The sequence below is a fragment of the Indicator indicator genome, chromosome 2 (genome assembly GCF_027791375.1).
Source record: "Indicator indicator isolate 239-I01 chromosome 2, UM_Iind_1.1, whole genome shotgun sequence".
NCBI classification, from domain to species: domain Eukaryota; kingdom Metazoa; phylum Chordata; class Aves; order Piciformes; family Indicatoridae; genus Indicator; species Indicator indicator.
In genome coordinates, this window is record NC_072011.1 from 27,228,937 (window position 1) to 27,256,391 (window position 27,455).

At 40.2% G+C, this 27,455-nt stretch overlaps 1 protein-coding gene across 2 annotated transcripts in view; it reads right to left on the bottom strand.

Moving 5' to 3' along the window:
* The window catches only part of RPS6KA2 (ribosomal protein S6 kinase A2), a 291,646-nt gene that overhangs the window by 51,726 nt on the left and 212,465 nt on the right, over nt 1-27,455 (bottom strand). For both annotated transcript variants that reach the window (XM_054399265.1, XM_054399264.1), the window contains 4 exons: nt 9,285-9,365; nt 8,475-8,554; nt 4,841-4,947; nt 81-118 (listed from right to left, as the gene is read on the bottom strand). In XM_054399265.1, the coding sequence (XP_054255240.1) occupies nt 81-118; nt 4,841-4,947; nt 8,475-8,554; nt 9,285-9,365 (306 nt within the window). The remainder of the gene's footprint in view (nt 1-80; nt 119-4,840; nt 4,948-8,474; nt 8,555-9,284; nt 9,366-27,455) is intronic.

Genomic DNA, 27,455 nt, shown 5'->3' on the forward strand with positions numbered 1-27,455 from the left:
ATGCAAAACCCAAGATGCATGGAACACACTGCAAAAGAAAAATTGACTTGTAGACATCAAGTCTTCTGTTCCTCACATACCTGTTATCTTAATGTGGCCCTCTTCATCAAGAAGAATGCTGTAAAGCAAAAAAGTAAACATTCATCCATTCATTAGGTAGGCCCAGAGTTCCGTTAACATGGCTAAAACATGTTTAAGACAGGTAAGGAGATATGCAAGACTCAAATATGCATGTAAATAAACCCTCAGTGTATTATGTACCTCCAGAAAGAAAAAATGATCCTAAAAATCTATCTGATCTCATGTGTGAAGCATGTATGTCCTGTGGCAGTTGCAAGGGGAGTCTCTTATTCTATGGCATGTGAATAGTGAGTATACAAACTAAGCTCAGAAAGAACAGAGTGTTCGAAGCCACTAACTGCAGAGTATCTGCCTCCAGCAAGAGAGGAGCTACAGGTTTTCTGCTCTCCTCATAATAATAAAGGCAAGCACACAAATAATTAAGGCTTAGACTCACTGGGCCTAAAATTAACTCCAAAGGTAGATACACTCATGCTGAAGTAATAAAAGTGATTGCAGAGCATGACTAGTCACAGTCTAACTGCATGAATCTCTGCCCCTACTAATTTATTCTGTCCTGAAGCATAAATTAAAATTCAGCCTGGAAGCCAAGTTTAAATGTTCTCATGTTTGCCACCTGCCAACATATTTTGTTCTCACAAAGGCACTCCAACATTTCTCTGAGAAAAATGGCTGTGGCTCACAAAAAACACTGCTAGTTTTTTGTAGAAACAAGAAGGAACACTGAAACTGAAAAGAATGAGTTTTGGTAACTTTTCTGCCTGTAAATACTGACAAAGTAATGAGGGTGGTGTTTTTTCAGTTCTGGTTAGATTTAGCATATTACTCTTTTTGAAACAGTCTAGCAAGATGTCAGCTATTTTTATATTCCTCTTATAGAGTTACTTGAACTCAATTATTCAGGAAGAATAATAAGACAAAAGTGAAACAAACACATTGCCCTATACTTTCGTGAAAGGTTTTCTCCGTGCTGAAACATTACTGCGAAGAGATGGTCTTCTGTCATTGGTGTTTAGAACAGATTGCTATTGTTCAATTCAAAGGCCAGCAGATGAGTCACTACATGTTCAATAAATGAAAATTCTTCTTGACAGAAGCATCTTTACCATTATTCTTTCTCTCCAGATTTCTCAAAGAGGCTTAATTTTTAAGCACTAGCCTGTAACACTCATATTTTAATGTCTTTTTGTGACTACAATCCCTAAACAAGAGGCTTACGCTTCAGAAGAGAACAGGAAAAAGCCAAACCCCAAGCATCTGCCAGTGTGGAAGTAAGGTGAATGTATGAACAGCCCTGGCTCTGGAAAAAGGACAAGGAGGAGTACAGCTCACAGAAATTACATAAAATTTTGCCCCACACCCAGGAAGCCCCTGTGAATAATAATGCAATTCAAAGGATGTGGATTTTCCCCAGAAACATCTATTGTATATTTCATTGATTCCCTACTGAAAATCCATACTGCTTTTCTATGTATACAATGCATGTTTTTCATTCCTTTGGCTCATTAAAAGTGTTCATACCTTAACCTCATTAAAGGAACGGAGGCAACACCAACACAGCTATTACTAATGATACTGTCTTGGGGTAAATTAGCCTGAAGCATACAACAGATTTTCTCTCTAAGAATGTTTATACAAACAGAAAAGGGAACAAATCATGGCTTCCTATCAATATGCATCCTATAGCCCCTAAAATTTGATCTACAGTTCTCTCCTCTGTCTTTTGTTACCCTTATGTGATGCCCTCAGCTGCCCACAGCTTCCCTGTTGCCCCTGGCATCACTCTTTAGAGAGCTGAGTGTTTCCACATTTGCCATCTGTCAACACACACAATACTACTGTTAAGAACTGAAAATTATACTCTCTGTAAAATGAAAATAATGTACTAACAGTGAGAAAAAGGTAAGTGTTGACTCTTTGGTACTGGGTTGAAGGTTGGACCGGATGATCTTTGAGGTCTTTTCCAACTATATATATATATACACACACATATATTCTGTGAATTAGCTTTGAGTGACAATAAGAATCAAAAAACAATATAGCTGCTTCTAAGCATTCAGATTATGACAACACACAGTTTTCCTTTGGTTGTGGAAGCAAACTTCTCTGATCATACTTTCTGTCTTCTCTTTTTATCTTTATTTCATAATGGGTCCTTTTTATTCCATACTTAGTAGAAGAAAATCTGTTGTGACAATTACAATTACATTAGCTATGGTTTGCAAGATCCGTTAATCTGAAATAAAATAGTATTTTGCAGAAGGGAAAAAAAGAACCAGAAGTGCAACTGTGATTCAGGCTTGAGAAAAAGCTTTCTTCTAAATCAGCATTTTGAAATTATAAACCTCCTAAGAAATAGTCTACTTTTAAACATCAAACTGAGCTATAATCCCACTACAAGATTCTTTCGTTTCACTTGTTCAGCTCGAGTGTGTTTACAGGATACTATAATGATCAATCTGTTCATTTCATAACAAAACCAATATTTTAACTTAAGGATTGTCCCACATACAGACAATCAAACTGATACTTTGGTTTATCCTAAGGTATGAATTAGAGTTATACCAGTCTGGATGATTCCCTTTTACATATAGCAGTAGTTATATTCACGTCAATTAATTTTACACAGTGACAGTTGTATCCAGATTCAACTGTATCACTGATACCTATTTAACTACACATCAAAGCCCATAAACTACACATTTAGAAGTTAGGAAATACCAGAAAGAGGGATGCCAACTTAACTTTACACAGTGAACTCATTGTATAAAGGGTTTTAATTATACTATTACTTTTTTTTTCTTTCTTCCACGGAACTGTTGCCTCGGTTTGCAAAACAGATAATACTTGGGGATTTTAGCAGACTGGTACAGTGAAGGGGATGTTTGGCTGGTCTCAGGTCAGATGAAAATGCACCCATAGTGCCTTTTCAACATGTTTTTGTGTGACAATGGCAAATCAGTGACACCTTCCTTTCTTAGGTGAGCTCTAATTTCTCAATTCATTGATCCCTGGTTTGAGACACTACAGTTTGGTCTGCAGAAATTTTAAGTGCTCTCACTTGCAATTGAAGTCAGTGAGAGATGTGCTTTGAAATGCAAAGTGACACACAATCCTGACAACTCTGAAAAATCAGGTTCTCAGTATCTCAAATAATTTGAATAGTTTTGACATGTACTTAATTTTCTCCTTGTTTTTTTGTCATCTCCTACAGCAAAAAATTACAGCATAAGCCTATAAACACCACAGCACCAGAAAGAAAAATCATGCATGATTCATACTAATGCTCAGCAGAAACGGAATTTCAAGCTGAAAATCTATAATTGGAGTTATTCTATAATGCGCACTTTTGTTGATGGTGAATGAATAGAAGAGCAATTCAGAACAAAGCAGAAAGTGAAGAGCTGTTGGCACACGATGCAACAGCACCTGGCAGTGGCAGCAGCAATGTGACCACTGCCTACCTGCATTTCATACTATGGAACAAACTGGTACCTTCATCCCTCTAGTGGCTTAATTTGGAGGATGACTTCCCCAATTTCCCAAACTCTGTTTTTCAGTTCTGGTTGCATAAACAGGTAAGATTGGAAATTTCAGTCACTTGTGAAAGGGTCTCTAGCCCAAAGAGCACAGAGCTCTGGTTATGTACATCTGTATGTATTCATATAGTACTGTCACTGTTGCTTTTGTAGCCAAAACATAACATTGAATTTACAGTTTAAATCACACAGTACAGTGCTGGAGATAGTCAGTCTCCTTCCTTTCAACTTCTCACCTGCAAAAATCTACCTTCCATTACTCTTTATCTCTTACTTTGTCCATGAGTATGAAGGCAGTAACACTCCATTTTAAAGAAAAACCTGCATATTTTTGATCTTTGTGTCACAGAAGTAAAAGGCTGCTCTGCTGTTACATGGAAGTGCAAGCAACAACCAAGCAGATTGTTACCAGTGGTCATATTTTTTTTTAATGACAGTGACTGTTACATTTAAAAGTCTGATAACCTTGAAACGTTGCAGCCAGATTTATGTGAGCAGGCACAGAAGATAGAGGCAAAGCAACAGAGAAGAGGAATGGAATAAAACCAGTATCATGTCACTCTCAATGACAGCACTGGGTGTGTCATTTAATCTACTGATGTACTGCATAGCAAAAAGAGAAAGGAAAATCCCATGTAGCACCACACTGGGAATAGAAAATAGGTGTGAGTATAAGAAAGAATCAGTTTTGAGAAAATATTTTGGATAACATATGTAAGTGTTTTTAAGATCTTGATTATCTTGTCTCTCATGAGCTAATATGCACAGCAGTTTTCAGAGATGCTCATTTACTTTAAATAACAGCTACAATAAAACTGAGTGATGCCACAGTGTATTTTGTATGAGCTAGAAGTGGAGTGGCTTTGAACATTTCATACCACACCTAGGCGAATGCCCGATTAAATGTGGAAAATGGAGAACAGTGTTTCCAAAGCCAAAGGCACACAGATATGAATCACATGCTGAGATCGTTCACTGAACTGAAGACCACGTGCACAGAGGCTGCATCATACAGGAACAGAGCTGAAGTATTTTTCCTCATGCTAAAATGATAAGATAGGAAGACTCTATTGATGGTGAGGATCTCATGTACAGAGTTTCTCATACAAGAAAGTAGGTAGAGTCTCTGGCACCTTTTGCCTTACTAGCATGACAAGGAGCAGAAATGACCTAAAAGCTCACATATTTACATTTCAGTTCACTCCTTCTCATTAACTTACTTTTCCGGTTTTAGATCTCTGTAAATAATTCCAAGACCATGCAGGTGGTCTAATGCCAAGGCCAGCTCAGCTAAGTAGAACTTGACATCCTCTTCTGTAAACATCACCTAGAAATAAGCAAGAGAAGAACACAGTGGTGGGCTGGCTTGCATTAAAGAGACATGGAGAACAAAATGCCTAACTCAGGAATGTTGGAAGTACCAACATATTTGGTTCAATTTTCCATAATTTGTCCGAGCTCACATTAACAACTCCTGCCAGATTCTCCTCATAAAGCAAAACTTGATCTGTGAAATACTTCCATTTCTCAAAACATGCTGCTCTCATTAGTCTGCTTGATATGTTTAAATGCTATCACGTCACAATAGTAAGAATAAGGTTTTAAGTCTTTGGAAACAAATCCTAATATTCAGTATGCTCAATTCAAAATTCAATATGCTTTCATATCTCTTACTTTGCTAAAATCTTTGTATTTGGTTACCAAATTCCCAAATAACATGGGGTAACTTAGAATCATAGAATCAGTCAGGGTTGGAAGGGACCACAAGGATCATCTAGTTCCAACCCCCCTGCCATGGGCAGGGACACCTCACACTAGATCAGGCTGGACAGAGCCTCATCCAGCCTGGCCTTAAACACCTCCAGGAATGGGGCCTCAACCACCTCCCTGGACAACCCATTCCAGGCTCTCACCACTCTCATGGGGAAGAACTTCTTCCTCATGTCCAGCCTGAATCTCCCCACTTCCAGCTTTATTCCATTCCCCCTAGTCCTATCACTACCTGATATCCTCAAAAGTCCCTCCCCAGCTTTCTTGTAGGCCCCCTTCAGATACTGGAAGGCCACAATAAGGTGACTTTGGAGCCTTCTCTTCTCCAGACTGAACAGCCCCAACTCTTTCAGTCTCTCCTTATAGGAGAGATGCTCCAGCCCTCTGATCATCCTGGTGGCCCTTCTCTGGACATGTTCCAGCATGTCCAGATCCCTCTTGTAATAGGGGCTCCAGAACTGGATGCAGTTTGGAGAAGTCTTTGGAGAAGTGAAATGCTTCCACATCTGAGCAGAATACACAGCATGAAGGGACTCAGATGGATTTAAAAGCCCACACATTGAGGGTTCAATGAATCTCAGTGCAGATGCTGTAAGCAGTCACATATCTAACATTCAGGACCTGATGAGATCTAACATGAGGTCAGCTGTTTTCATTCTATAACTAGTACGGATACTGCTAACACTGAAAGCTCTGATTTAGATGGGAAGAAACTTCTGCACGTGAAAGAACACTAAGCTCAGAAAAACTCAGAAGGCAAAAAGACTATTTGGTTCAACTTTCTTTATATCCCAGATGTTATTAAGTTCTTGCTAATAGAATTTCTATATGTACAGCAGTAACAATGTAGAAAGAGAAGCCGATAGATTGGATACAGAAGTGTGAATGCTATCTACAATAGAAGTAAGATGAGTCAGCTCAATATAATTGTCAATGTCCTGTGTAAATGTAAATATCTACAGTAGAAGTTGCTGAGCTGCCTTTTTTTTTTTTAATTAAATCTCTGCTCATGGAAAGGGGCAGCCAGAACACTTGATTGCTCTAAGAAGCTGCAGAGGGCTGAGAGCAAAAAGAAAGGACTCGGAGAACAGATGTCACATAATTTAATTAACAATATTACTGCAAAGGCTAGAAAGAAAAAGGATACACAAGCATAAACTAAAAATTTAATTGGTCTGAACATAAACCCAGCATTGATTAAAAATATATTTAAATTATTTATAAGGTTTAAAATAAGTAATGCAGAGGAGAGGAAATCAATAGAATTAGAGAAAATCTCATCTCTACATATATACCTGAAGTCAAATGTCTCAGAAAGACAGAGCAGGAGAGACAAGCTTTGCAAGCATGCATGCTGTAGTATACGAGATCCGTCTGAAAGTCCACTGAAATCAACACCAGTGGACTGAGTACATAACTAACAAATTACAAGCAGTACCAGTTTTTTTTCCTTGCCACTAAACAGCTGCAAAGTACAGGCAGACAACATGAGCTGCAAACACTGAGAAAAGACTATGTAAAAGAACTGTCCAGGAGAGCTATTCTTGATTGTATAAAGCACAGAAGTTAGTTCATTGGGAAAAATGTGAAATTTCAAAGGACTACAAAAATTGAGCGGTTCTCTTTTCTTTCTAGGTCCTTGACTGGGCAGAACAGTAACTGCCCTCTGTGGGCAAGAATCACTTTTTCTTTTTTCTATGAAGAGGCCCTTACTAAAAGAAGCCTGCTCCCTCACTAACAAAGCCTAGTCTCATGCACAGTAGAGGATACTTTTATTTTCTTTAATCTTTTTCCTCATATTAAAAATAACTGCTACCACGTATTGAGTGCTTGTACAACTATCATTACTTGGCAGTGCAAAGAAGCTGTTGCTCATGTCTTCTTTCATTAGGAAGCAAGCCTTAAAAATAAAATCTTGGGGTCCCAAGCTGTGGCATATACAGCAGCCTGCAGTATGCCATTGAACCAGCAGTTGAATGGGAAAAAAAAAAAAAAGCAACAGGGAATTTTTTTTAAATAAATATACGGTTTTTATTTTTTTCCCAGCCCATGAGTAACTCTCCAAACCAAGAAGAGTGAACAGATCTTCCCCTCAAGATGGCAGCTGAAATGCTCTTATCTTGTCTGTGTTTGGTGGCTGCCCACATCTCTAACTCCATACTCCAGAAAAAGATCAAGGGCTGGGGACATCATGTTGGTGACAGAATGCTGGGAAAAGCCCCGGGGAAGCAGGGCTGCCTTGCCAGAGCTTCTGTACTGCCTGCAGGGCCATCTCTGAGGCTAACTGCAGGAGGATGCGTTGCTTCAAGCAACGTGGTCATCTGGAGATGCAGATAGGTGCTAAACGAATGTAGAAAATCTGCTACTCTCTACAGGCATTAGTGAGACTCAAGCTTGGACAGTTTTCTGGCTACCTTTCACTCCAGCAGCAGCCCCTCCCCAGGAGCAGGGGCTGCAGAGGGCAGGAAAGGGATGGGAGCCCAGGGAGGTGATGGGAAGCAGCAGCTGCCTCCAGGCAGGCAGGAGGAGAGCACAAGGACTGTGACAGCCAACCTCCAATCCCCAGGGTAGTGTGTGGTAATCCAGCCTGCTCCCAGTAGCTGTTGCAGGAGACAGGTTTTTCCTTGCTCACTGGCTGATGCTCCCTGCTCTGCATGCTTGCCGTAGGGGTCAGGCCCTGACTACAGACATTTCTTATTTCTTCTTGTAGTGGCTGTGTTTTTCCAGGGGCTGCGTGTCCTTGCCCATGGCAAAATGTATTGGGTATTGATTTCTCAAACTGTTTCTCATCACATCCAAGATTTTGCAGGCGATGAGTCTAGGGCTATTTTGCTATGGCTTACTAGTGGTGTAGTGTGTTGTAAAGTGTGAATGGCTTAGTGTGTTGTAATCATCATAACAAATGCTATCTGTTGCACTTTGTATGGCATCATTCAAATACAATCATTAAGAACCCAAGATGATGCAACTCTATATATATAGCAGAATAATTCTCAAGGCCATTTTCAATTCCCACCAACTTAATCCACGTTCTGGAAATCCAGGACAGTATTTAATTTCTAAGGTAAAAATCTATCAGCTTACCTCTTTGGAGAGTCTTGTGAAAAGGTCCCCTCCCCTCAGGAAATCTAGTATCAGATACAACTTTCCCTCTGTTTGAAATGCTGCATTAGAAAAGGATGAGATGTCAGAAGTTTGAATAATAATAAAAAAAAAGTCTTCAATGAATGAATCTTATTCACTAGCAGTGTATCATTTATGCCATAAGCTTTTCTGTCGTTTCAGCACTTTGAGAACAACAACAACAAAACAATATTCTGTATAGAACAAAGCAATTGAGCTAAGACTATGGAAAAAAATGGTATCAGTTGGGAGACAACAATGCATTACTTATATATTGCTATCCGTGCTAACCATCTATGAACTAACATTGCTTTCCACTGCACAAGGCACTAGGAGTCACTGATGGCTAGATGTAGAGAGAAGCTCCCAAGTTTGTGTGAGAGGACTATCCAAAACATCCTCAGATGACTCTCCTCAAAGAGCTGGTGAGACAAAGGAAGGCAACTCCAGGAAAACATCCCATTCATGTATACCTGTACACATTCATGTACACAAATTTGGACTGCTGCCAATTATTAAAACCAGTTACCCCACCAGCTCTATCTAGCACATCAGACTTTAAGACAAATGTATTTTAATGGCAGAATGGCTAAAACCTACTTATACTGAAACTCTTCTTTAGCATATATGAAGAATTTCACACAGGTAGCTCCTACGATTTTGTTCAAGACAGTCATAAGTAGGCAGGAGGCAATCTATATGATATCATATCTAGTTAAAATTCCCCAACCAATTAAAGAACAAACATTAATTGTATTTTATTATAATTACCATAGTGAAGCTTGACTATGAAAGGATGATTCACTTCTGCCAAAATATCTCTCTCCATTTTTGATCGTACCCGATCCCGAACTACAAAACAAGAACAGTAAGAACAGTGATGGATTAAGATGCAGTGTAGTCAATGGATACAGTCCTCGAACAAGGGTCAGGTGATTTGGATTCTGCTTCTCTCTCTGTTGTCAGCTTACACTTTGCCCAAATCACTCTATAGTATTTTGGCAAAACACTGTCTAGTGTTCCCTTTTTCAGCCTATCTTGTCTGCAAAGAGGCACTCCTCAGGAAGGCACCATGTCTTCCTCTGCAGAGAACTGCCCTAACTGAAAGGGCTACAGTATTACAAACAACAGAAAGATGATTATGGTTTGCAGAAGAGAATGTTAATGTGAAAATTAAAATAACATAAAATTAATAACTTTATGTTATTTAAGATTAAACAGAATGGACCTGTTTCAGAGCTTGTCAGGTTAACCTTGTGCAAATTAACTTTCTCTCTTGTGCTGATGTAGGATTTATGAGATATCACTGAACAGCACTCTCTGGAAGTGATTTATACAAAATATATTAAGCTTCCAATAAACCACCCAAACAATCAGTCATAAAGAGAAAATGCTGATTTAAAAATAACAAAAAGCTATTTTTATGTGTAGAGATGAATTATATTGTGTTAGCTGCAAGAAAAATACTTTTTGTGGTTGAGAAAAATAGACAGTAAGAGAAAAATAGTTAAAGAAGTGAGCTGGGTTCAAACTAATCAAAACCGATGCTGAAGATTTCCTGGCAAACACATTTAGCAAAATGTTCAGACACTTAGGAGGATTCAGGTCCCCACATTATCAGCTCTTGATCTTACATATCTGTTTTTCAGTGAATCAAAATTGTACAACTAATTTTGTAATGACAGTTATCAAAATTATCTTCTGTTTTCTTTGCATTAGACAATGCCAATATGCTTTTCAGCTGAAAGCATCTACAAGGAGTGTTATGAGACTATTTTAGGTGGTAAAGTGTGAGATCTCAGTAAGATTCTGTCATCACCTGCATGTGTTGTGGAGCTGCAGAGAAGCAGACTATTCTCACCACCCAAGTAATGAGCATGCCATAATCAAACCACATATTCTGTCGCTGTACATCAAAAATTGATGCATACAGTTAGGTCCAAAACAGCTGATGTGAAAACCTTAAATAGGAATAGATGGACATTTTGATTTCTTGCTATTTTGATGCTTTACCTAGGTTGATAGTGATACAAGCTTACTAGCTCACTTAAACTAAGCTACCCTGTGGCTAAAATCAAAACAAAGGGAACCCCAGAATCTTAATCTTACCACAAGTAAAAATCTCATATTATGTGAAGACAAAGCACTTCTCCTGTTGTTGATCAGCAATGCTGGCAGGAGTTCTTGTTGGACAGGTAAGCATGGCTGAACACTCTCTGTGAGACATTTCCCATTATACTTGATTAGATAGCCTAACAAAGTGCCTCTGTATGCTTGCACCACACAGCTCTATGAATAGGCTAGCAGAATGGCAGTGCACCCTCCTGTCCCCATCACTTTAACCTCTGAACAGGTAAAGTCAAAGCTGTGCATCCAGGTGCATTGCCAAAGCCTCCTGCACTGTGCCCTGCTCACTGCTGTGCTAATTACAGGCTGTGAACCTGTCAGGCTGCCATGTCACCCTCCACCCCACATCTATACAGCAGCCACAGGGACATTAAAGGAAAGGTTATATCAGCACAGAAGATGACACCCTCTCTGCAGTCATGGTCCTGTAAACTCTCTGAACCTAACCTCCTCCAAAGCTGTTTGAAAGTGGCTTCCAAAAAAGATAATTGGAACCTGTAATCAGGATTACAGTTTGCATGTGAATTGGTGACCTGCGTTCTCCATCTTACAGCATCAAATACTGCCTGACTTAAATGCTCTGAAGGGCAGAAGTTAAAAAGGCCAGATTTTTATACAGTTTTACCCATCAAAGAAGCTATTAATCACACTAACTAAAAAGCCAAATCCAGTTGCTTTCTCCCACTGTCTTGTTCTTACTCTATTAATTCCACATTCCTAGGCTGTGCCTGATCTTAACCTCCCAACTGGCTTCTCTAGGGGTATCTACCTGCTTGCATCAGTTTACATACCGCAGGGCACTGTGACTTATTGCACCCAATGCTGCCCATTCATTGCCATGGTATGCCATAAACATGGAAGGTTGAATCCTTTCACTATTAATTCTGTCATAACAGGAGGGATTTATTTTCTCTTATTCCAGATACAGCTTGACATAGGAATTCCCTTGCTCTTTCCCCTGTTGTATTTTTTGGGATCAGTGCAAGATATATTCATTGGGAAAGGCTTTAAGAATAGATGGCACTTCAACATAATATTTCAACAGCATGCAGCTTTGGCTTCATTTGACTCCTCTCTCATCTTCCTGGTACAATAAATGGGAAAGTGCCTCACTTTTGCAGTTTGATTATTTTTTTCCCCAGTGTTCAGTGGCCCCAGTGTGTTCCACTGACAGAGTCTTCATGTTAGCTTTTACATCCTGGCAGTCAGATAACTAGATTAACTTGCTGAAGCATGATCTGGATTAGTTCTGGCTGCTTATTGAGCCTGCTGGATTCTGGATATGAAGGGAAATTTCCAGCAGCATTGGGAGAGATGGACAGGGTTTGAACAGCTGCTGCAGTTCCAGAGATGGTAAGGATGGAAAGCTAAAGTTACTTACTTCCACACAGGTGATGAAGGAAACATCTATGTGTGGTCTCATGTGTTGAACATGGACCACTACAAATCTCTGCACTTACATAAAAAAATACTGGCTCTCTGACAAGGAGCTATTTCTGTGGATTCTTTTCTGAGTGAATCTCTTTTCTCTGATGGTTTTGTCAAATAGTTGCAAGACCAGGAGCCCTGGAGCTCAGTAACCCCAGGAAAGATGTCCAAGTGTCTCAGTTCAGCATCGCTCAGTTCCATCTGAGTTTTCCCTACACAGGTACCTGTCTGGTGCTGCAGAACAGCCTCTTCATCTGCCCACTCCTTGGTAATGTGAGGGAAAGCACAGCAAAGGCACTGAGGGAAATGCACGCAACTTAGCTCCCCCATCCTCACTTTGACCACTTGCAGGGACGTCAGTGCAGCACACAGGCATCTTGGGATTGCACCAGATATTTACCTCTGTCATGAAAATGGTCAATGGAAGTAGTAATCATCTGCTAAACTCTTGTCCTTTCTACCCACTATCCAGTTTTGTGTGAAAGGTGAGTTTCACCTCTTATCATTAAATTGTATGTCAGACAGAGAACATAACTTTGGAGCAATAAGAACAAAGTCATGAATATTGTTTGCATGCTCCTGGACAAATTAGCTCTCCAGGAAACAATCTCTAACATCACAAGACAGAAGAGACTGTACTGGTGGAGCCTGTAACAGCAAAGGAAGCACCTGCTGCTCTGAAATAAAAACATTTCCTATTTCCAGGTATTAATGTAATATGAAAGAGGAGTGGAGGCAACTGAGGATACATGTAAAAATAAATAGAGCTTATATACTTCTGTCTGTTTAGCTCAGAACATCAAAGACGACAATGTTACTACTTTGGTTATTTACATTGAATGCTTAAGGAGAAGGTTTTATTCAAGGCATGAATTTTCACTTCTTGGGCTGTTTTAATTTTAATAACCATGAAGTACAGAAGGAAAAGGGGAAAAGGAAAGAGTACATTCAGAGCATCTTCCAAGGACAGAAATGTCCTTCTCAAGAACAGAGTAGCTGTATATTTTCTGAATAAGAAAACAAAACCATAATGGTGTTTCCCTTTCTGAAGTTGTCATGATATCAACCTTGGTTGAGACTTAAATAACAAAATAGAAATTAAATTTCAGCCTATTAACTTCTTGCCCATAAGTCTCACTGGAAAACTAATTGTTAGTGCATCTCTAAGCTATGTACACTATCAAATAATGATGACCTATGGGACAACCAGTGATATAGATGCAATGACACTGAATCAGTTCAGCAGGATGTTGAGCCAACCCAGTGACAACTTTAATTAATGAAATCATGGCCTACAGGAGCCGTAAAGGGGGAGTTTATACTAGAGACAGTAATTTAATCACTGTAATACTGATTGAAATGTATAGATAATGCACCATAGGGGGAAAGTAAATTGCCATATATCTAGTGACTGGATAGCTAAGCTGCAGTCACATCTCTTGGGAAGTTAAACATCATTCAGCCACTGGTTTCAGTGGAACCAGAGTAGTGCTTCTAGGATCTCTTTGGCCAAATAATAAATTCCAAACATTTTGATTTAGTAGCATCCTTCTCACTGCTTCCCCAAGTAATTTTTATTTCTACTTGAAAGAAATTAACTTGAAGCTATCTTCTAAATTTCTGCTTAATACTTTGCTGGTCTTTTCTCTGTCTTCAGACTTACCTAGGCTAAAAGTTGAGGTTTCTACTTCAAGAGAAGAAATTTTCAATTTAACTTGCAGAGTAGTTTTGGTTTTTTGCATACAGATTTGGTCTTAGAAGGCATCGGGGTGTTTATCTACAGTCTTTTACAAGCTAACACATGCATCTAATTTAAATTTGCATTTATTCAATTTTCAGCTGTCAATAAAAATGAAATAGTTTTTTTTCTTTGCCCTTTTTCCTGGGCTGAAACCCTTGTGGTGTCTCTCATGTATCCCTTCATGCCTCTTTAGGTGCCAGATGGATTCTGTCTAGACATGGACACTTTTAAGTTAGTGGTCCTACGACTGATAAACATTTTCCATTTATGGCTTTCCTCTTTAAAAAGTTTCTGTAGAGGAAGGTCCTGCAAGGGAGCGTGTATTACAGACACCTTAATGGACTGCCTTAGAGAAGTGCACTGAGCTGCAAATCAGGTTTGATAAACAGCAAAACCTTCATCTTGGGCTCACTCATGGGAGAAACCATGCACGATGCACGAGGGCTAAGAGACAGGAACTGAGACATACATCTATAACAAAGACCAGCACAGAGCAAGGGAGTGGGTCTGCTTTTCATTGTCTTCTGTGGGGATCAGCAATGATGCAGGGACCCAGTGGCTTGGGGCTGCTTGGCTTTGGCTGCCCATGGACCTATATTCTGACTTCCCCCTCAGGTGCCAAACTTGGAATTGCTCTTTCCTCTGTTGGTGAACAGCAAGGGGAGCCAGAGTGTCAGGGGAGAGGTTTTTTCTACATGTTAGCTGAGATCCGGCATAATTCTGCTTTGCTCATGATTGCTGTCATCTACCTGTTCGTGCCCTGTAAATGTCACTGACTGGCAACCTTCTTGGTGCCACCAAGCTGAAATTGTCATCTGGAACTAGGAATGGGTTGTCAGATAATGAGTTTGGTGTGTCAATGACTTGTCCTTATGGCCTTTTGCTGTTTTTGACAATTTTAGTCAGGTTCTCCTTAATCCTCTGACCTGAAACAACAGGGAGAGAACCCCTTTGCATGTCTGACACCAGCAACTGACACCAGAGGCATGTGGAGAGCCTCCCCTGACCCTCCTCCTTCCCTGAACCATCATCTCTCGTGAGAGAGGCATGGGCAAAGATGCAGCCACAGAAGGTGATTTAAATGCCCCAAGAGTTTACCCAAACAAAGTCAGCAGAGGGAGGTGCTGAGTCACATCAATAGACAATGGGAGAACAACTGATGTCATTTGTCTGGACCTGAGCAAAGCCTTTGACACTGTCCCACACAATATTGTGGTCTCCAAGCTGGTAAAATATGGGTTTGATGGATGGACCACTTAGTGGATAAAGAACTGGCTTGACAGCCACATCCAAAGAGTGGCTTTCAATGGGTCCATGTCCAAGTGGAGGCCAGTGACAAGCGGTGTCCCTCAGGGATCAGTACTGGGATCAGTCTTGTTTAACATCTTTGTTGGTGACATGGACAGTGGCATTGAGTGCACGCTCAGCAAGTTTGCTGATGAGACCAAGCTGTGTGGTGCAGCAGACACACTGGAGGGAAGGGATGGCATCCAGAGGGACCTTGACAGGCTGGAGAGATGGGCATAAACCATCCTCATGAGGTTCAACAAGACCAAGTGCAAGGTCCTGCATCTGGGTCGAGGCAATCCCAGACACCGATATAGGCTGGGCAGTGACTGGCTTGAGAGCAGCCCTGAGGAAAAGGACTTGGGGGTGCTGGTGGATGAGAAGCTCAACATGAGCCACCTGCGTGCACTTGCAGCCCAGAAAGCAAATCACATCCTGGGCTGCATCAAGAGAAGCATAGCCAGAAGGTGGAAGGAGATGATTCTTCTCCTCTACACCACTCCTGTGAGGCCCCACCTGGAATACTGCATCCAGTTCTGGAGCCCCTGTTACAAGAAAGATCTGGACATGCTGGAATGTGTCTAGAGAAAGGCCATGAGGATGATCATAGGGCTGGAGCACCTCTCCTATGAGGACAGGGTGAGAGAGTTGGGGTTGTTCAGCTTGGAGAAGAGTCCCAGGAGACCCTATTGTGGCCTTCCAGTATCTGAAGGGGGCATACAAGAAAGCTGCTGAGGGACTTCTTAGGATGTCAGGTAGTGATAGGACTAGGAGGAATGGACCCAAGCTAGAAAAGAGTAGATTTAGATTAAACATTAGGAAGAAGTTCCTCACCATAAGGGTGGTGCAACACTGGAACAGGTTGCCAAAGATGTGGTGCAAGCCCCGTCCCAGGAATTTTTTAAGGCCAGGCTGGATGTGGCTCTGGGCAACCTGATCTAGTGAAAAGTGTCCCTGTCCATGGCAGGGGAGTTAGAACTAGATGATCTTTGAGGTCCCTTCCAAACCTGACAATTTTGTGATTCTGTGATTACAGAAAACCATTCCTTCAGGAAGTTACATGCAGAAAAGGTGTGGATAATGACAAAGGTTTCACAATCTGCTCGGAGATATTTGCAAAAAGCATTATTGGTTATAAATTATTTACCTTCTACTTTTACCTTTCAGAATGATGTTTGGTAAGTAATCTCCCTACTCAGTCAGGAGTAGAGCACTAATTAATTAACAAAGTAAGAACAAGGGAAGTTAGAAAGTTAGTTAAAATAATTAAATCACCACCAAATAATATTTGTAGCATGAGAAGCATGTGAATAAAATGATAGATTTAAATTTCATCCACTACCCTCCTCACTTTCCTAAAACTCAGCACCATGCCTTAAGTGGAATAAAAGCAAAATAGGACTCAGGCTCAGAAACATGCAACTCAAGTTTCAAATTTTTCATGCAGTACTTGAAAATATGAGTGATAGCAAAATGATATATATACATAAAAGCATGTACAACATCCTATTGAAATTTATTTTGATTATTTGAATGTGTTTTTAATGCTGGCTATTGTAGATGAATGCAGAAATCTAGGTTGTAATTTCAAATCCACGGAGTGTACAACAGGAATTACTTCTGTCATTACTAATTACTCAAGATATGGAGAAATAGAGGCTTTAAAAAATAAAAACCAAATCAACAACAACAACAAAAAACCCAACTCTGACTTCAACAATTCTTTTTAGAAATACTATTGATATTACTGTGATTCTGCTCCACACACTAATGTACTAAAGTCTTCTAAAGAACAGCCTTTCATGTCATACCTTATCAGCAGAACATAGAAAAACACAAAGAAAAGAGGTGAAGTGTCCTGTTGACACCTGAAGGTAGAAGTATATCAATAATGTGACATAGGGATTTTATGCACATTTCTTTTGAAATGCATGTCATTTCTTGAAGGTTATTTTTCTGGAAGAAAGATCCTCTGTACTCCCAAATATGGAACCTTTTAGAGATGGGGTAAGAGCCATTGGAAGCAGAGCTTTACCACTCAGCCCTAGCACTGCTGCAACAAAGGGAGAAAGCAGATTCCTAGTGCAGGAGACACTCCTTTGGAGAAGGGCACCATGAAAAACCAATACAACTGCAGACTGCTTTTTAGGTGTCCACAGTCTGGAGGAGGTCATTTTAGCTTCTTCTCCTCTTCTTTTTTTTTTTTTTTTTCTTTAATCCCCATTTTACATGAAACAACACATTTAGCTTTAAAGAAATTAAAAACTTTCCTTTGTTTGGATTTTTTTAAAAGTACCTTGGATGCCTCAGTGTTGACAACTGGAATGACAAATATTTATATATTAATCCTAAACTTTCAATATCCATTTTTGTTATTTATCACCTATTAATTTCATTACTCTCTCCAAATATTTGGAAAAGTTAATTAAATCTTGCAATATCCCTCTGATGTACCTCTGCTTGATTTTCCAAGAAGGAGAGTTAATGGACAGATAGAGGAAGTCTAATGCTACTCAAGAAGACTCACATGGGAATTTTCAGGAGCATACCCAGGTTTCTAGAATATATAATTCTGGTGAAAAATCCTCAGAGCAGTAACCTGAGCTATTCCTGCATTTTTTCTGCCCCTCCTCTTGCCTGGGAGAGTAGCCTGCTGAGGCTTCAGAGAGTCTGAGCTCTGCAGGTGTCTCTTGATGGGTTCCCTCCTGCCCTTGGTGCCTCCAGCAGCTGCAACCTCTTGTTGCTTCCCCATTGGGACACCAACTTGGATTTCTCTCCCCAGCCAAAAACCCCACAGACACTGTAGGAGCTTGTGTGTTTTAAAATTTTGACTGCAATTAGACAGTGTGTTCTACCCTATCATCAGAGAAGTAGTAACTGACAGACCAGCCATATGATCATACAAACCTCAAGTGCTGAAATTTCAATTCTTGTGCATTTTTAAACAGAACTGGACCAACTAAATATACACAGATGTCCTGTACACAGCTCCCAGGTGACCCATTCTACATCTTCCCCTGCTCCCCCCCACCTGCAGCTGTCCAGTGGTATCCAATAAGCTAAATCCTCTGGTGATTGTACAACACCAACAAACTCAGAATTACACCTCTTAAAATCACATAAATCAGTTCTAACTACTAGTGTCACTAAAACCAAAATGAATAAATGGATTGATGAAGAGAAGAGAAAGCTGTATGGAACTTTCTCCAGAAAAGCAAAGCTTACAGCTGGAAATACATCTGTCCATGACTTGAGCAAAACTGAAAGCCTTCAATACCCCTGCATCCGGGTTTTGGTGTTTTTTGTTTGTTTGCCTTTTTTTTTTTTTTAAGTAAAGCATGTGTTTTATTTAAATTTATTTACCTTAGTGGGTGTGTTATCTTGTCAAATGACTCATGAACTCATACTTTTGTTTCTTGAATTGTACTGTAACAAACTCCTACTTTTTATTGTATTTGCTTTAGTTTAACAGATTTATATTTATCATTATTGTTATTACTATTGCAAGCAATAGCAACAATTTTAATATAAATATTAATGACAGGCAATCACTACTTATGCTGTAGGAATAAGCATTGTTTCTGTAACTTATAATAACCTGTATAAAACATTAATTGCTTAAAACATTTATGAGACAGTAGGCCTCCTTTCCCGCCTCACAAAATAGATATTTAAAATTTAATTCCAATCTACAAGAATCCAAAGGAGAAAAACATACAGGTACATGTAGTCCTCACATCTACTCTTAAATACAGTTCAAAGAAGGATGAATATTCTCTATCAGACTTCTGTCGTATCTCATTTCAGACCAATTTCCATGCAGCTACTGCCCTTCTGCAGACTCAGCTTACTCATGTGCAGCTGCAAAGGAGATGCAGCACCAAGCCTCACGTTTCCTATTGAGATGGTTTTAATTTTTCTTTTTAATTTTTCTTCACAAAGTTCAAGCAGAGAAAGTGAAAGAATGTAAATAAATCACTATTGGGTGTAAGAAAGCAAAGTAATGACTATTCTAAACACTTCCATTGGAGAGGTAGAAATGTTTAAGAATCTCTACTCAAAACAAGGTTGGGGAGTTGGGCAGTCTTAGCTTGCTCGGCTTCTGTCTGTTTCTTCTTTTCTGGCTGAAGATAACATACCCACATACTGACCTTGACAAGCTAAGTCTAACAGCCTCTCTGCTTCTTTACTCTCTGCCTTCTGCCAGGGGGACCTGAGGGGATTCCTTCTGGCTGGAGGGGTAGGCCCCTTGGGGGAAGCAAAGGGAGCTTGGTTGTGTTTTTCTGTTGATTGTACATATTTGTAAATGTTGTGAGTAGTGTATATTTGTACATATTCATTGCATTGCATCATAGATTGTAGTTTTGCTTGTAAATACAGCTTTCTTTTGCTTCCAGACTGAGCTAGCCTGGTTATTGTCAGTGTAGGGAGGGGATTTCAGCTCTCACAGTTACACCTACCCAGGAAAAGAGCATGCACCTTATGTTTGCTATTGTGACATTGCTGAGTCATCAGAAGCAATTAAGAAATTGTTTTAATCTTTTCCTGCATGAGATGGAGACGGTCGGATATCTAGGAACTACTGGGTCTCTCAGAGTAACAATTTTCACCACTTACCTTGTCAGCTTGGTGCCTGGGGTGGTTTAATTAACTCTTTGCTCTTAAAACCCTCCTGTTTTGTGGGTATTACAGGCAAAGCTAAATAAACTTTGCAGATTACTTTACTGTGGAAGTGTAAAAACTGTCTGTGCTTTAGTATTCACAACAAGTATGTTCTACATCATGCCACCAATAGTAAAAATACAGCTTTTATGACTGAGAAGTATTAAGAGTGACCGCCGGCTCAGTGGTGAAAAAGCAGACATTTCCTCTTATCTGAGCTTTTTATAGACAAAAATAGTTCCCTTTATTTATTCTGTCCAGGCCTTACAATCCCCTTGTACTGGAAGGGAAGTTTCTTCTCCAGGATCTTTGAGCAACTACTAAAGCACTTACAAAGCCTGGCGGAGGTGGAGAGGGTGAGGGTGATGCTGTACCTTCCCAGGTTGCTCTTTAGGATGCCAGTTCAGGGCAAAATGCCCCTGCATAGGAGTGACTTAAAGCCCACCCAAGACCCCTCTATTTTTTTATGTAAGCTGCTACTATTTTGTTTGATGACATAACATGGAACTTTCTCTCTGGTCCAGCTGGGATGTTTATGGACAAGGCCAACAATCTTTTGTATAATATTAAGTGAGAATTCCTGGAAGGAATGGAAATGTGTTATTATCCCTCTGTGGGAAATATATGTGCTGTGATGTTGTAATTTGCTATCAGGGCAGTTTTGCTCATAGGCTGAACTAATTCTGGTAAATATTTTCTGTAAAGCTGCTTGAAACTTGTAATTTTGGAAATTTTCAAAGATGCTCTTGCTGTGGCTTTTGTTCTGAATTGGAACAAAAAGCCTAAATACAGTGAGTTGTGCAAAATTAAATTGTGAAAATTTGTTTGGGGTGCATTAAAGTACTGTTTTGTTAAGGGGTTTAATTTATTTTTTTTTAATCTATTATTTCTTTAACATTAACTACAACGTACAACTATGAAATAACTTTAAAGAAGACATATAATCAAATCAGGGAATTCTTCTGAAATGTTTGGTACCAATGTTTTTTCAAGCAGAATTTCACCTAACAGTCTTGTTCTTGTGGATAGACCCTCTACAAGAAACAGTATGCCAAATCTTTTCTTGACCAATCATAATGCATGTTCTAAAGACAGAATAATAAAAAAAAGAGGATTTAAGGGCACTTCAGGAAAAAATATATTCACTGAGCTCACTGGGAATTTTTAGAACACAATCCCTGTGTTTTCCAAGTGTAGAGTGAACATAGAAAAGTACAAAATGTTGTTTTTGTGATTTGCCTAATTGGAAAGCAGTTGGCCAGCTTAGTTCTGATACGAGTAACGTTGGCCATGAGAGGTGCATGTCTCAGGAGGGAGAGTTTGGGCTGAGCAGTCACAGAGCGCAAGGCAAATGTTAACATTCACCCCAAGCTATGCAGCAGTGCTGGCCATGACCGTGCTAGGCTGACTTCTCACTCTAAACATTTCTTCCATTAGGCTTCTTGGATGTGATAAACAAAGACCCAATCCAGTATGACTTGCTCTAACAAAATGTTTTGGACAAGCATTTTAGTTACTGAATTCCAAATATTTTGGTTTGTGAAATGAGTAACCGGCATTGCTAAAAAACTTGGGATTGCGGGTTCTCATCCTGGACTGAGGGCATTCAGTTGATTTGGAGACATGAATTCTTGAGACAGCTTCTATTTCTAAACCATGCAGGATGAAGTTTATAAGATTGCCTGCAACTCAGCTCTGAGATACCTGCACACAACACAGATGGGAGTTCAGAGCAGTATTTCAAGACAATTGTGGCCTTTAATGTCAACCTTGAGACAACCCAAACCTTTGCTTTGCCCAGGCCCTGATATACTATGCAGACGTGCTTAATATAGCTTCCTTAATATGTTTGCCTTAAAAACAAATGAGCATCTGTGAGACTGCTATCTGTCACTGAAGAAGCCTCCAGTCCCATCAGCAAGTAGGGTGTGAAGTCAAGGCAAGGTCATTTCCTAAATTAGAGCTCAAGGAAAAGCCTGTGATTACTGACACACTGACAAAAGCTTTGCAACCAGCAAGCCTTGGATACAGAAACAAGAAGAAAAAGGTTGATCTAGTGTTTTCTAGAGCTAGGAGAGAACCATAGGGTTTAATCACAAATTATTTTTCAGCCTGGACCGCACTACCTTATAGGGAGCCTCATGGAATATATGACTAAGTTCAGAGAGTTTCTGGATGAAATCGTGGCCCTAAAACAGTAAGTAGTAAAACTGCTGTTGACATCAATAGTATCTAGCATCTACATCTCAGTCCCTGTATAGAGTTCTGAAAATATATGTAGCTGCTTGAACTCTTAAAAGAATACCTAACTGAAGAGGAAATCTTTTTTTCACATGTCACTGGGTAACCGCCAAAAGCTAAACATAAACCGTAATAAACAATGACTAAAGGGAGGCAGGAGAAGAGCAGGTAAATATTTAAAGGATATAAAAATGAAGGACAGAGAAGACTTATTTAACAAAATAAAACGGAGGAAAGGAATACAAATAGGATGAGGTAAGTGAAAGAGAAAAAGAGGACACACAGGGCATGCTGGCCAAACTGCAACCAAATGAACCCCTCTGTAGTGGAGTGAAGGGGTGGGATTGTATCCTCTTCACTTGATGCATATTACAACTGAACAGAAGTTGTTAAATAATGATTAAGTAAGAAACCAGCCTGCCCTGGCTAAATGGGAATGAGATGACATCTTTCACTATGTGCTACTTTGCTGCAGTGACTCTACCTCAGTAAAGCATGCTTTCAGGATTTCCCTACTCTTCACAGGTGTGAAGACTGATTGAAACAGTTTTTGCACCAGGATTAACTCCTGTGACATTATGTTAGAATATTTCAGCAAAATATTCTTATTGGGAATGGACTGTGAAAAGTACCATGAGCAGTTTAGCTTTCACACAGTGCTTTAGATTCTAAGATCTCAAATAGCCTTACCAAGAGCCTCAGATCACTGTGGCTGTTATCCTGAAGGTGACAGCTGGGGGTAACACAGCTCCTCTGGGGCCACCCAGTCTTTCCAGTCACTGCTCAGCAAACCATGCTTCTCACAGAGTGCAAACTTTCAAGCTTCCTTGAAGTCTTACTTTGGTAGTTGCCTGAACTTTGGTAGTGTTCCTGAACCCTCTTGTGATAAACTCTCCATAGCAAACTACTATACAAGAGTGTTATTAACAGCATGGAAGAATTTCCTCATATTTCTAATTAAGATGCATGCAAGGAGTCCTCTTACACTGCTGAATCTCATGTAGCAATGCCAAGTCTTATGCCTCATGATCATCTCATTTTTGCTCCATCGGTCTCACCTATAGCCACCCTTCAAATCTCTTCCATCCCCACTCTGGTTGAAGGGCTGAACAGCCTTGCCCTTGCTCTTTTTCTCTCTATGAAGAAAAGTCTCTGAGTGCTCACTTTGCCAGTGCTGGAACTAACAAGCCCTCTTCCCTCACAGCCCTCTCTTGGTCCCAAGCTGAAAGGGGCAGAGGAAGGTTGCTTTGGAGAAAATGGCAGACAGCTATCGCTTACATCCTGAAGTTGCAGAAAAGACTAGCTCTGACTCTTGATCCAACATGCAGCTCAGTCTTCCCCTCAAAATGACTCCTGGAGCAAGAGCTGCCCATGATTCATGACCTTCTCTCTTCCTGGCACTCCACTTCTCTGCTTACGGTTTTGCCCTTTTCCATTGCCTTTCCTTTGGCTCCACACACCAGATCACATCTCCAAGCCTGCTGCTACCACTCACAGTTGGCTGAGGGGATGGCAGCTATCTGTTGCTCCAGAAAGATGCCCTTGGGAATCTGGGGGACATCAGCTCATTTGGGGACAGCTGAGGGGCATCTGGCAAATGAGGTTGTCTGAATTCCAGTAGGTTGGAAAGTCAAATGATAGCTGTGCATTTAGTGGGACGGTCTAGCAAGAACCTCCTGGTTTCCTTGATACAAAGGCCGAAATGTGATGCTTAAGAAACTCTCTGCAGTATAAAAGTCTGCTCTTAGGGAATTGCTGGAGGTGCTGCACAAAGCCACTGGCTATTTTCCTAAACAAGGCGAGAGAGGGGAGGCACAAGCTGGGGGGACCATTCTTTTCCCTTTATGGGGACAGTTTTCCAGGAGACAGAGATAAATGGTAAAGGTGATCCCAACATAAGGAACAACAAAAATACAAAACAGTCCATCTAAACATACAATTGAGAGTATTTCTTTCTCATGACAACATGCAGGGGTCCAATTAGTACCTGCATCTTTTTACATCTTACCTACATGTATGACATTTGTATCTACATTGAAAACAAAACTGGATAGATCAGCATTGACACTACCTATAGGGCACTATAATCCCATAAACACGAAACTTCCTCTGAGCGTTAAAGGCAGGTTTGAGTTAACAGTGTTGATGACAATTGCCCATTAAGTGGCACAAAAGAAGTCAGAAAGATGACCAGGGACATTTCATAATTATCTGAGCAATTCAGCCTTTGCCCAAATGTACAGAATTAATCTGCTGCTACAGAGGAAATGGCAGTTAAATTACTGCACTATGGAAATCTCTCAAGTGTGTCAATTATAGTTGCAGGCAGATAGAAAATGCTGTAGACAAACTAGAAAAGAGAGGCTGTCATTGATGCTGATTGCTGCACTCTCTTGACCATCATCAAAACCTCCAACCTGGAGAAAATGCCATAGGCATGAAGAAGCCCTAACTGACATGGGTAACCCACGTGAAGAATATAAAACACAGAGAATATTTTTCTTTCTGTTGAAATAAATCCCAGATGATAGCCTCCCACACTTTTATGGAGATCCAGTTGAGTGCTAGCACACCTCCAGCAGCAGTTGCAAAAAGGAATGCCTGGCCAGCTGTTTGGTGAAGCTTTACAAGTGATCCAACTGCAATGCTACAAGGGAAACCATCGCCAGTGTAACTGATCTTTTATTTCCTGATATCAGCCTGACTTAAAGTGGCATCAAGTGGCAGTGCTGACCTCTCTGTTAATCTGTCCTCACTCTCAAAAGGAAATAACTTTATTTTGTTCTGTTATGGGAACCAGTAAAAGCAGTGGGATGCAGCTCCCAGAGGATACTTATGAATTTGGTTTCAAAGCAACTATAAATGCACTGCAGTTGCAGGCAGCTGAAATTGGTTAAATGAGAATTATGTTGGATGTTCCAACCGTTGCAACTTATTCAGTGAACAGAACAAACAAATGCTTTTCATATAGATAATGGATTTGTACCACAGCCAAAGACTTTCAGAGTTCATCAGGGAGGTTAAAAATCCCAGAGATATTTAGCTATTGTATTTCCAGTTCAGCTTTTCACCACAGCTACAAATTTATGCAAAAGTACAGTTGATTCATAGCTCTGATTATTTCAAATAGTCAATGCATTATACAGAAGACACATTTCCTAACAATTTCTGAGTTTGGATTCTTTAGTCATTAATTTCCATGCACTTAAGTGGCAACGAGTGCTAATGCCATCTCCTTTAATGGAGACGGGCTATTACTTTTCATAAGGACATTGAGTACTGCAAAGAGGAGGTTGCCATAATTAGGTTAACATTACAGATACGGAGACTGAGAAGAGCAGCAGCTGTAGCAGTAGCTGGTTTATGTTCATGCAAGCAGACTGGCAGTAGAGATGCAAGCAGAGCTGAAGTCTTGTAACTCCTCAACTGAAGTACCAGCTCCTGTACTAAACATGCCACAAAAGAAGAGAAGACATGACATAAAATGTCATGTCATGAAAGAACAGACTGCGTGACATGAACTCACAGGAGATGAAGACTAAAAGTGTGTGTATTTGCCGAAAGAACAATTTTCTCTTCCTATACTTTGTGTGGCTTCTTGGAACCAACAGCAAACTCTTGCATATCAGGCAGGATTAAAAGGCTCCAGTGGTTCGTTCACATGGTGGACAGCTGACTCTATGAGCTGCTGGCAGTAGCTACTCTTTTTCAGCAGTAGGTTTCTTAAAATTAGAAGCATGGCAAGCAAACAGAAAGTTACAAAACTCTTTTACAGTGTAAGATAAACAAGACACACAAAATGTCAAGCTCCAAGACCATGCCAGAAGAAAAGAAAAAAAAAAAAGGCAAACCTTCACATGAAGATTCTCATTTGGCCTACAGGACACCAGCCAGAAAGGCATCAGACAAGACAGTGTGCTATGTTATCACTGGCAAAGACTGATTGGCCTGGGCATGTCCTACCCGCTGATGTTCTGCTTAATTCTAAAGCTAAACACATGAGAAAAGGGGAATGAGGGTTGACAGCTGCAGGCAATCATGAGGAAATGAAACCACCTCCAGTAACTGCCTCAAGCAGCAATGCAAAGAAGAGCCATATTACAAATCCTTCTACCTAGGAACTTTCTTTGTGTGAAGGAACAAACATTCAACATCTCAGCAATATGACAACTCTGCTCTTTCTGTTCTCTCTGTGCTCTCCAGCTGTTGCAGGTGAGGGGTGTGAGAGCTGACAAAGGCCACTGCACCTTCCAATTCCTTCCTGCTAAAAGTGGGTTTTCTACAGACAAAACTGAATTGCACCAGATTTGTCAAATAGGATACACATTTTACTCATGGATTCAGGACAACTGTCAATGTAGACTCTCCATTCCTGAAACTACACCAAAAGCAACTAACAGAAATCTGCTACTTGACAATAACAAACAGTAGTCTTTTCCATAAAGCCATGACCAATTTGGTAATAACTCCAAATAGCTGTGATTAAATACACAGTGCAGTGAATGTGACAAAAAGCATAACCCAAGGGAAAGTAAGCAGTAGTGAAAGCCCTTGATCAAATTTACTTTGAGGACTTTGAAGAATGAGTTTGGGTCTCACAGTTTTTTACTGATGGCACCTACAGTGCCTACCTAAACTGCAGTCCCAAGCATTTACATTGCTATTTATTCAGTAAACACATCAGGATTAAATGATGGACTACTCATTCCTGAAGGAAACCAGCCACCATTTGATCATCTCTCTTGTGAGGAAAGGCTAAGATACCTGGGGCTATTCAACCTGGAGAAGGCTCAGAGGGGGTTTAATCAATGCTTATAAACATCTAAAAGGCAGGTGTCAGTAGAATGAGGCCAGACTCTCTTCAGTGGTGCCCAGCAATAGGACAAGGGGCAACAGGCACAAATTGTAACACAGAATTTTCGACCTGAACATGAGAAAAAACTGGTTTTCCAGAGATGCTGTGATGTCTCCTTCTCTGCAGGTATTCAAAACCTACCTGGATGTGTTCCTGATCTATGCAAACCTGCAGGGGTGGACTAGATGATCTCCAGAGGTCCCTTCCAACTCCTACCATCCTGTGATTCTGGCTGTTCCAGCCAGAGGACACATTCAAATGCAACCTTCAAGAGCCAGTGTTTTTTTTAGAAACTTTACACAAGTAATTCTTTCCATATTTCACTGACAGAAGAGTGTGACTCAACAATTGTTTAGAACAAACTTCTATAATTTGATGGCAGGTGAAAAACTTACCCTTTCTGCCAAAGAAATCAGCAGTTTTCAGTGTTCTCTTTCTCTGACATCAGATTTGAATCTCCTTTGTGTTCCCTGGGGAATCATCATATGAATGCCTAAATAGCACAATGCTTTCAGCTGCTGCCCATGGATCTGCTCAAGGATTAGAAGCTAGGGGTATGGACATGTCAGCTTAGCAAAAAGATAGAAAAAGTAAGATGCCT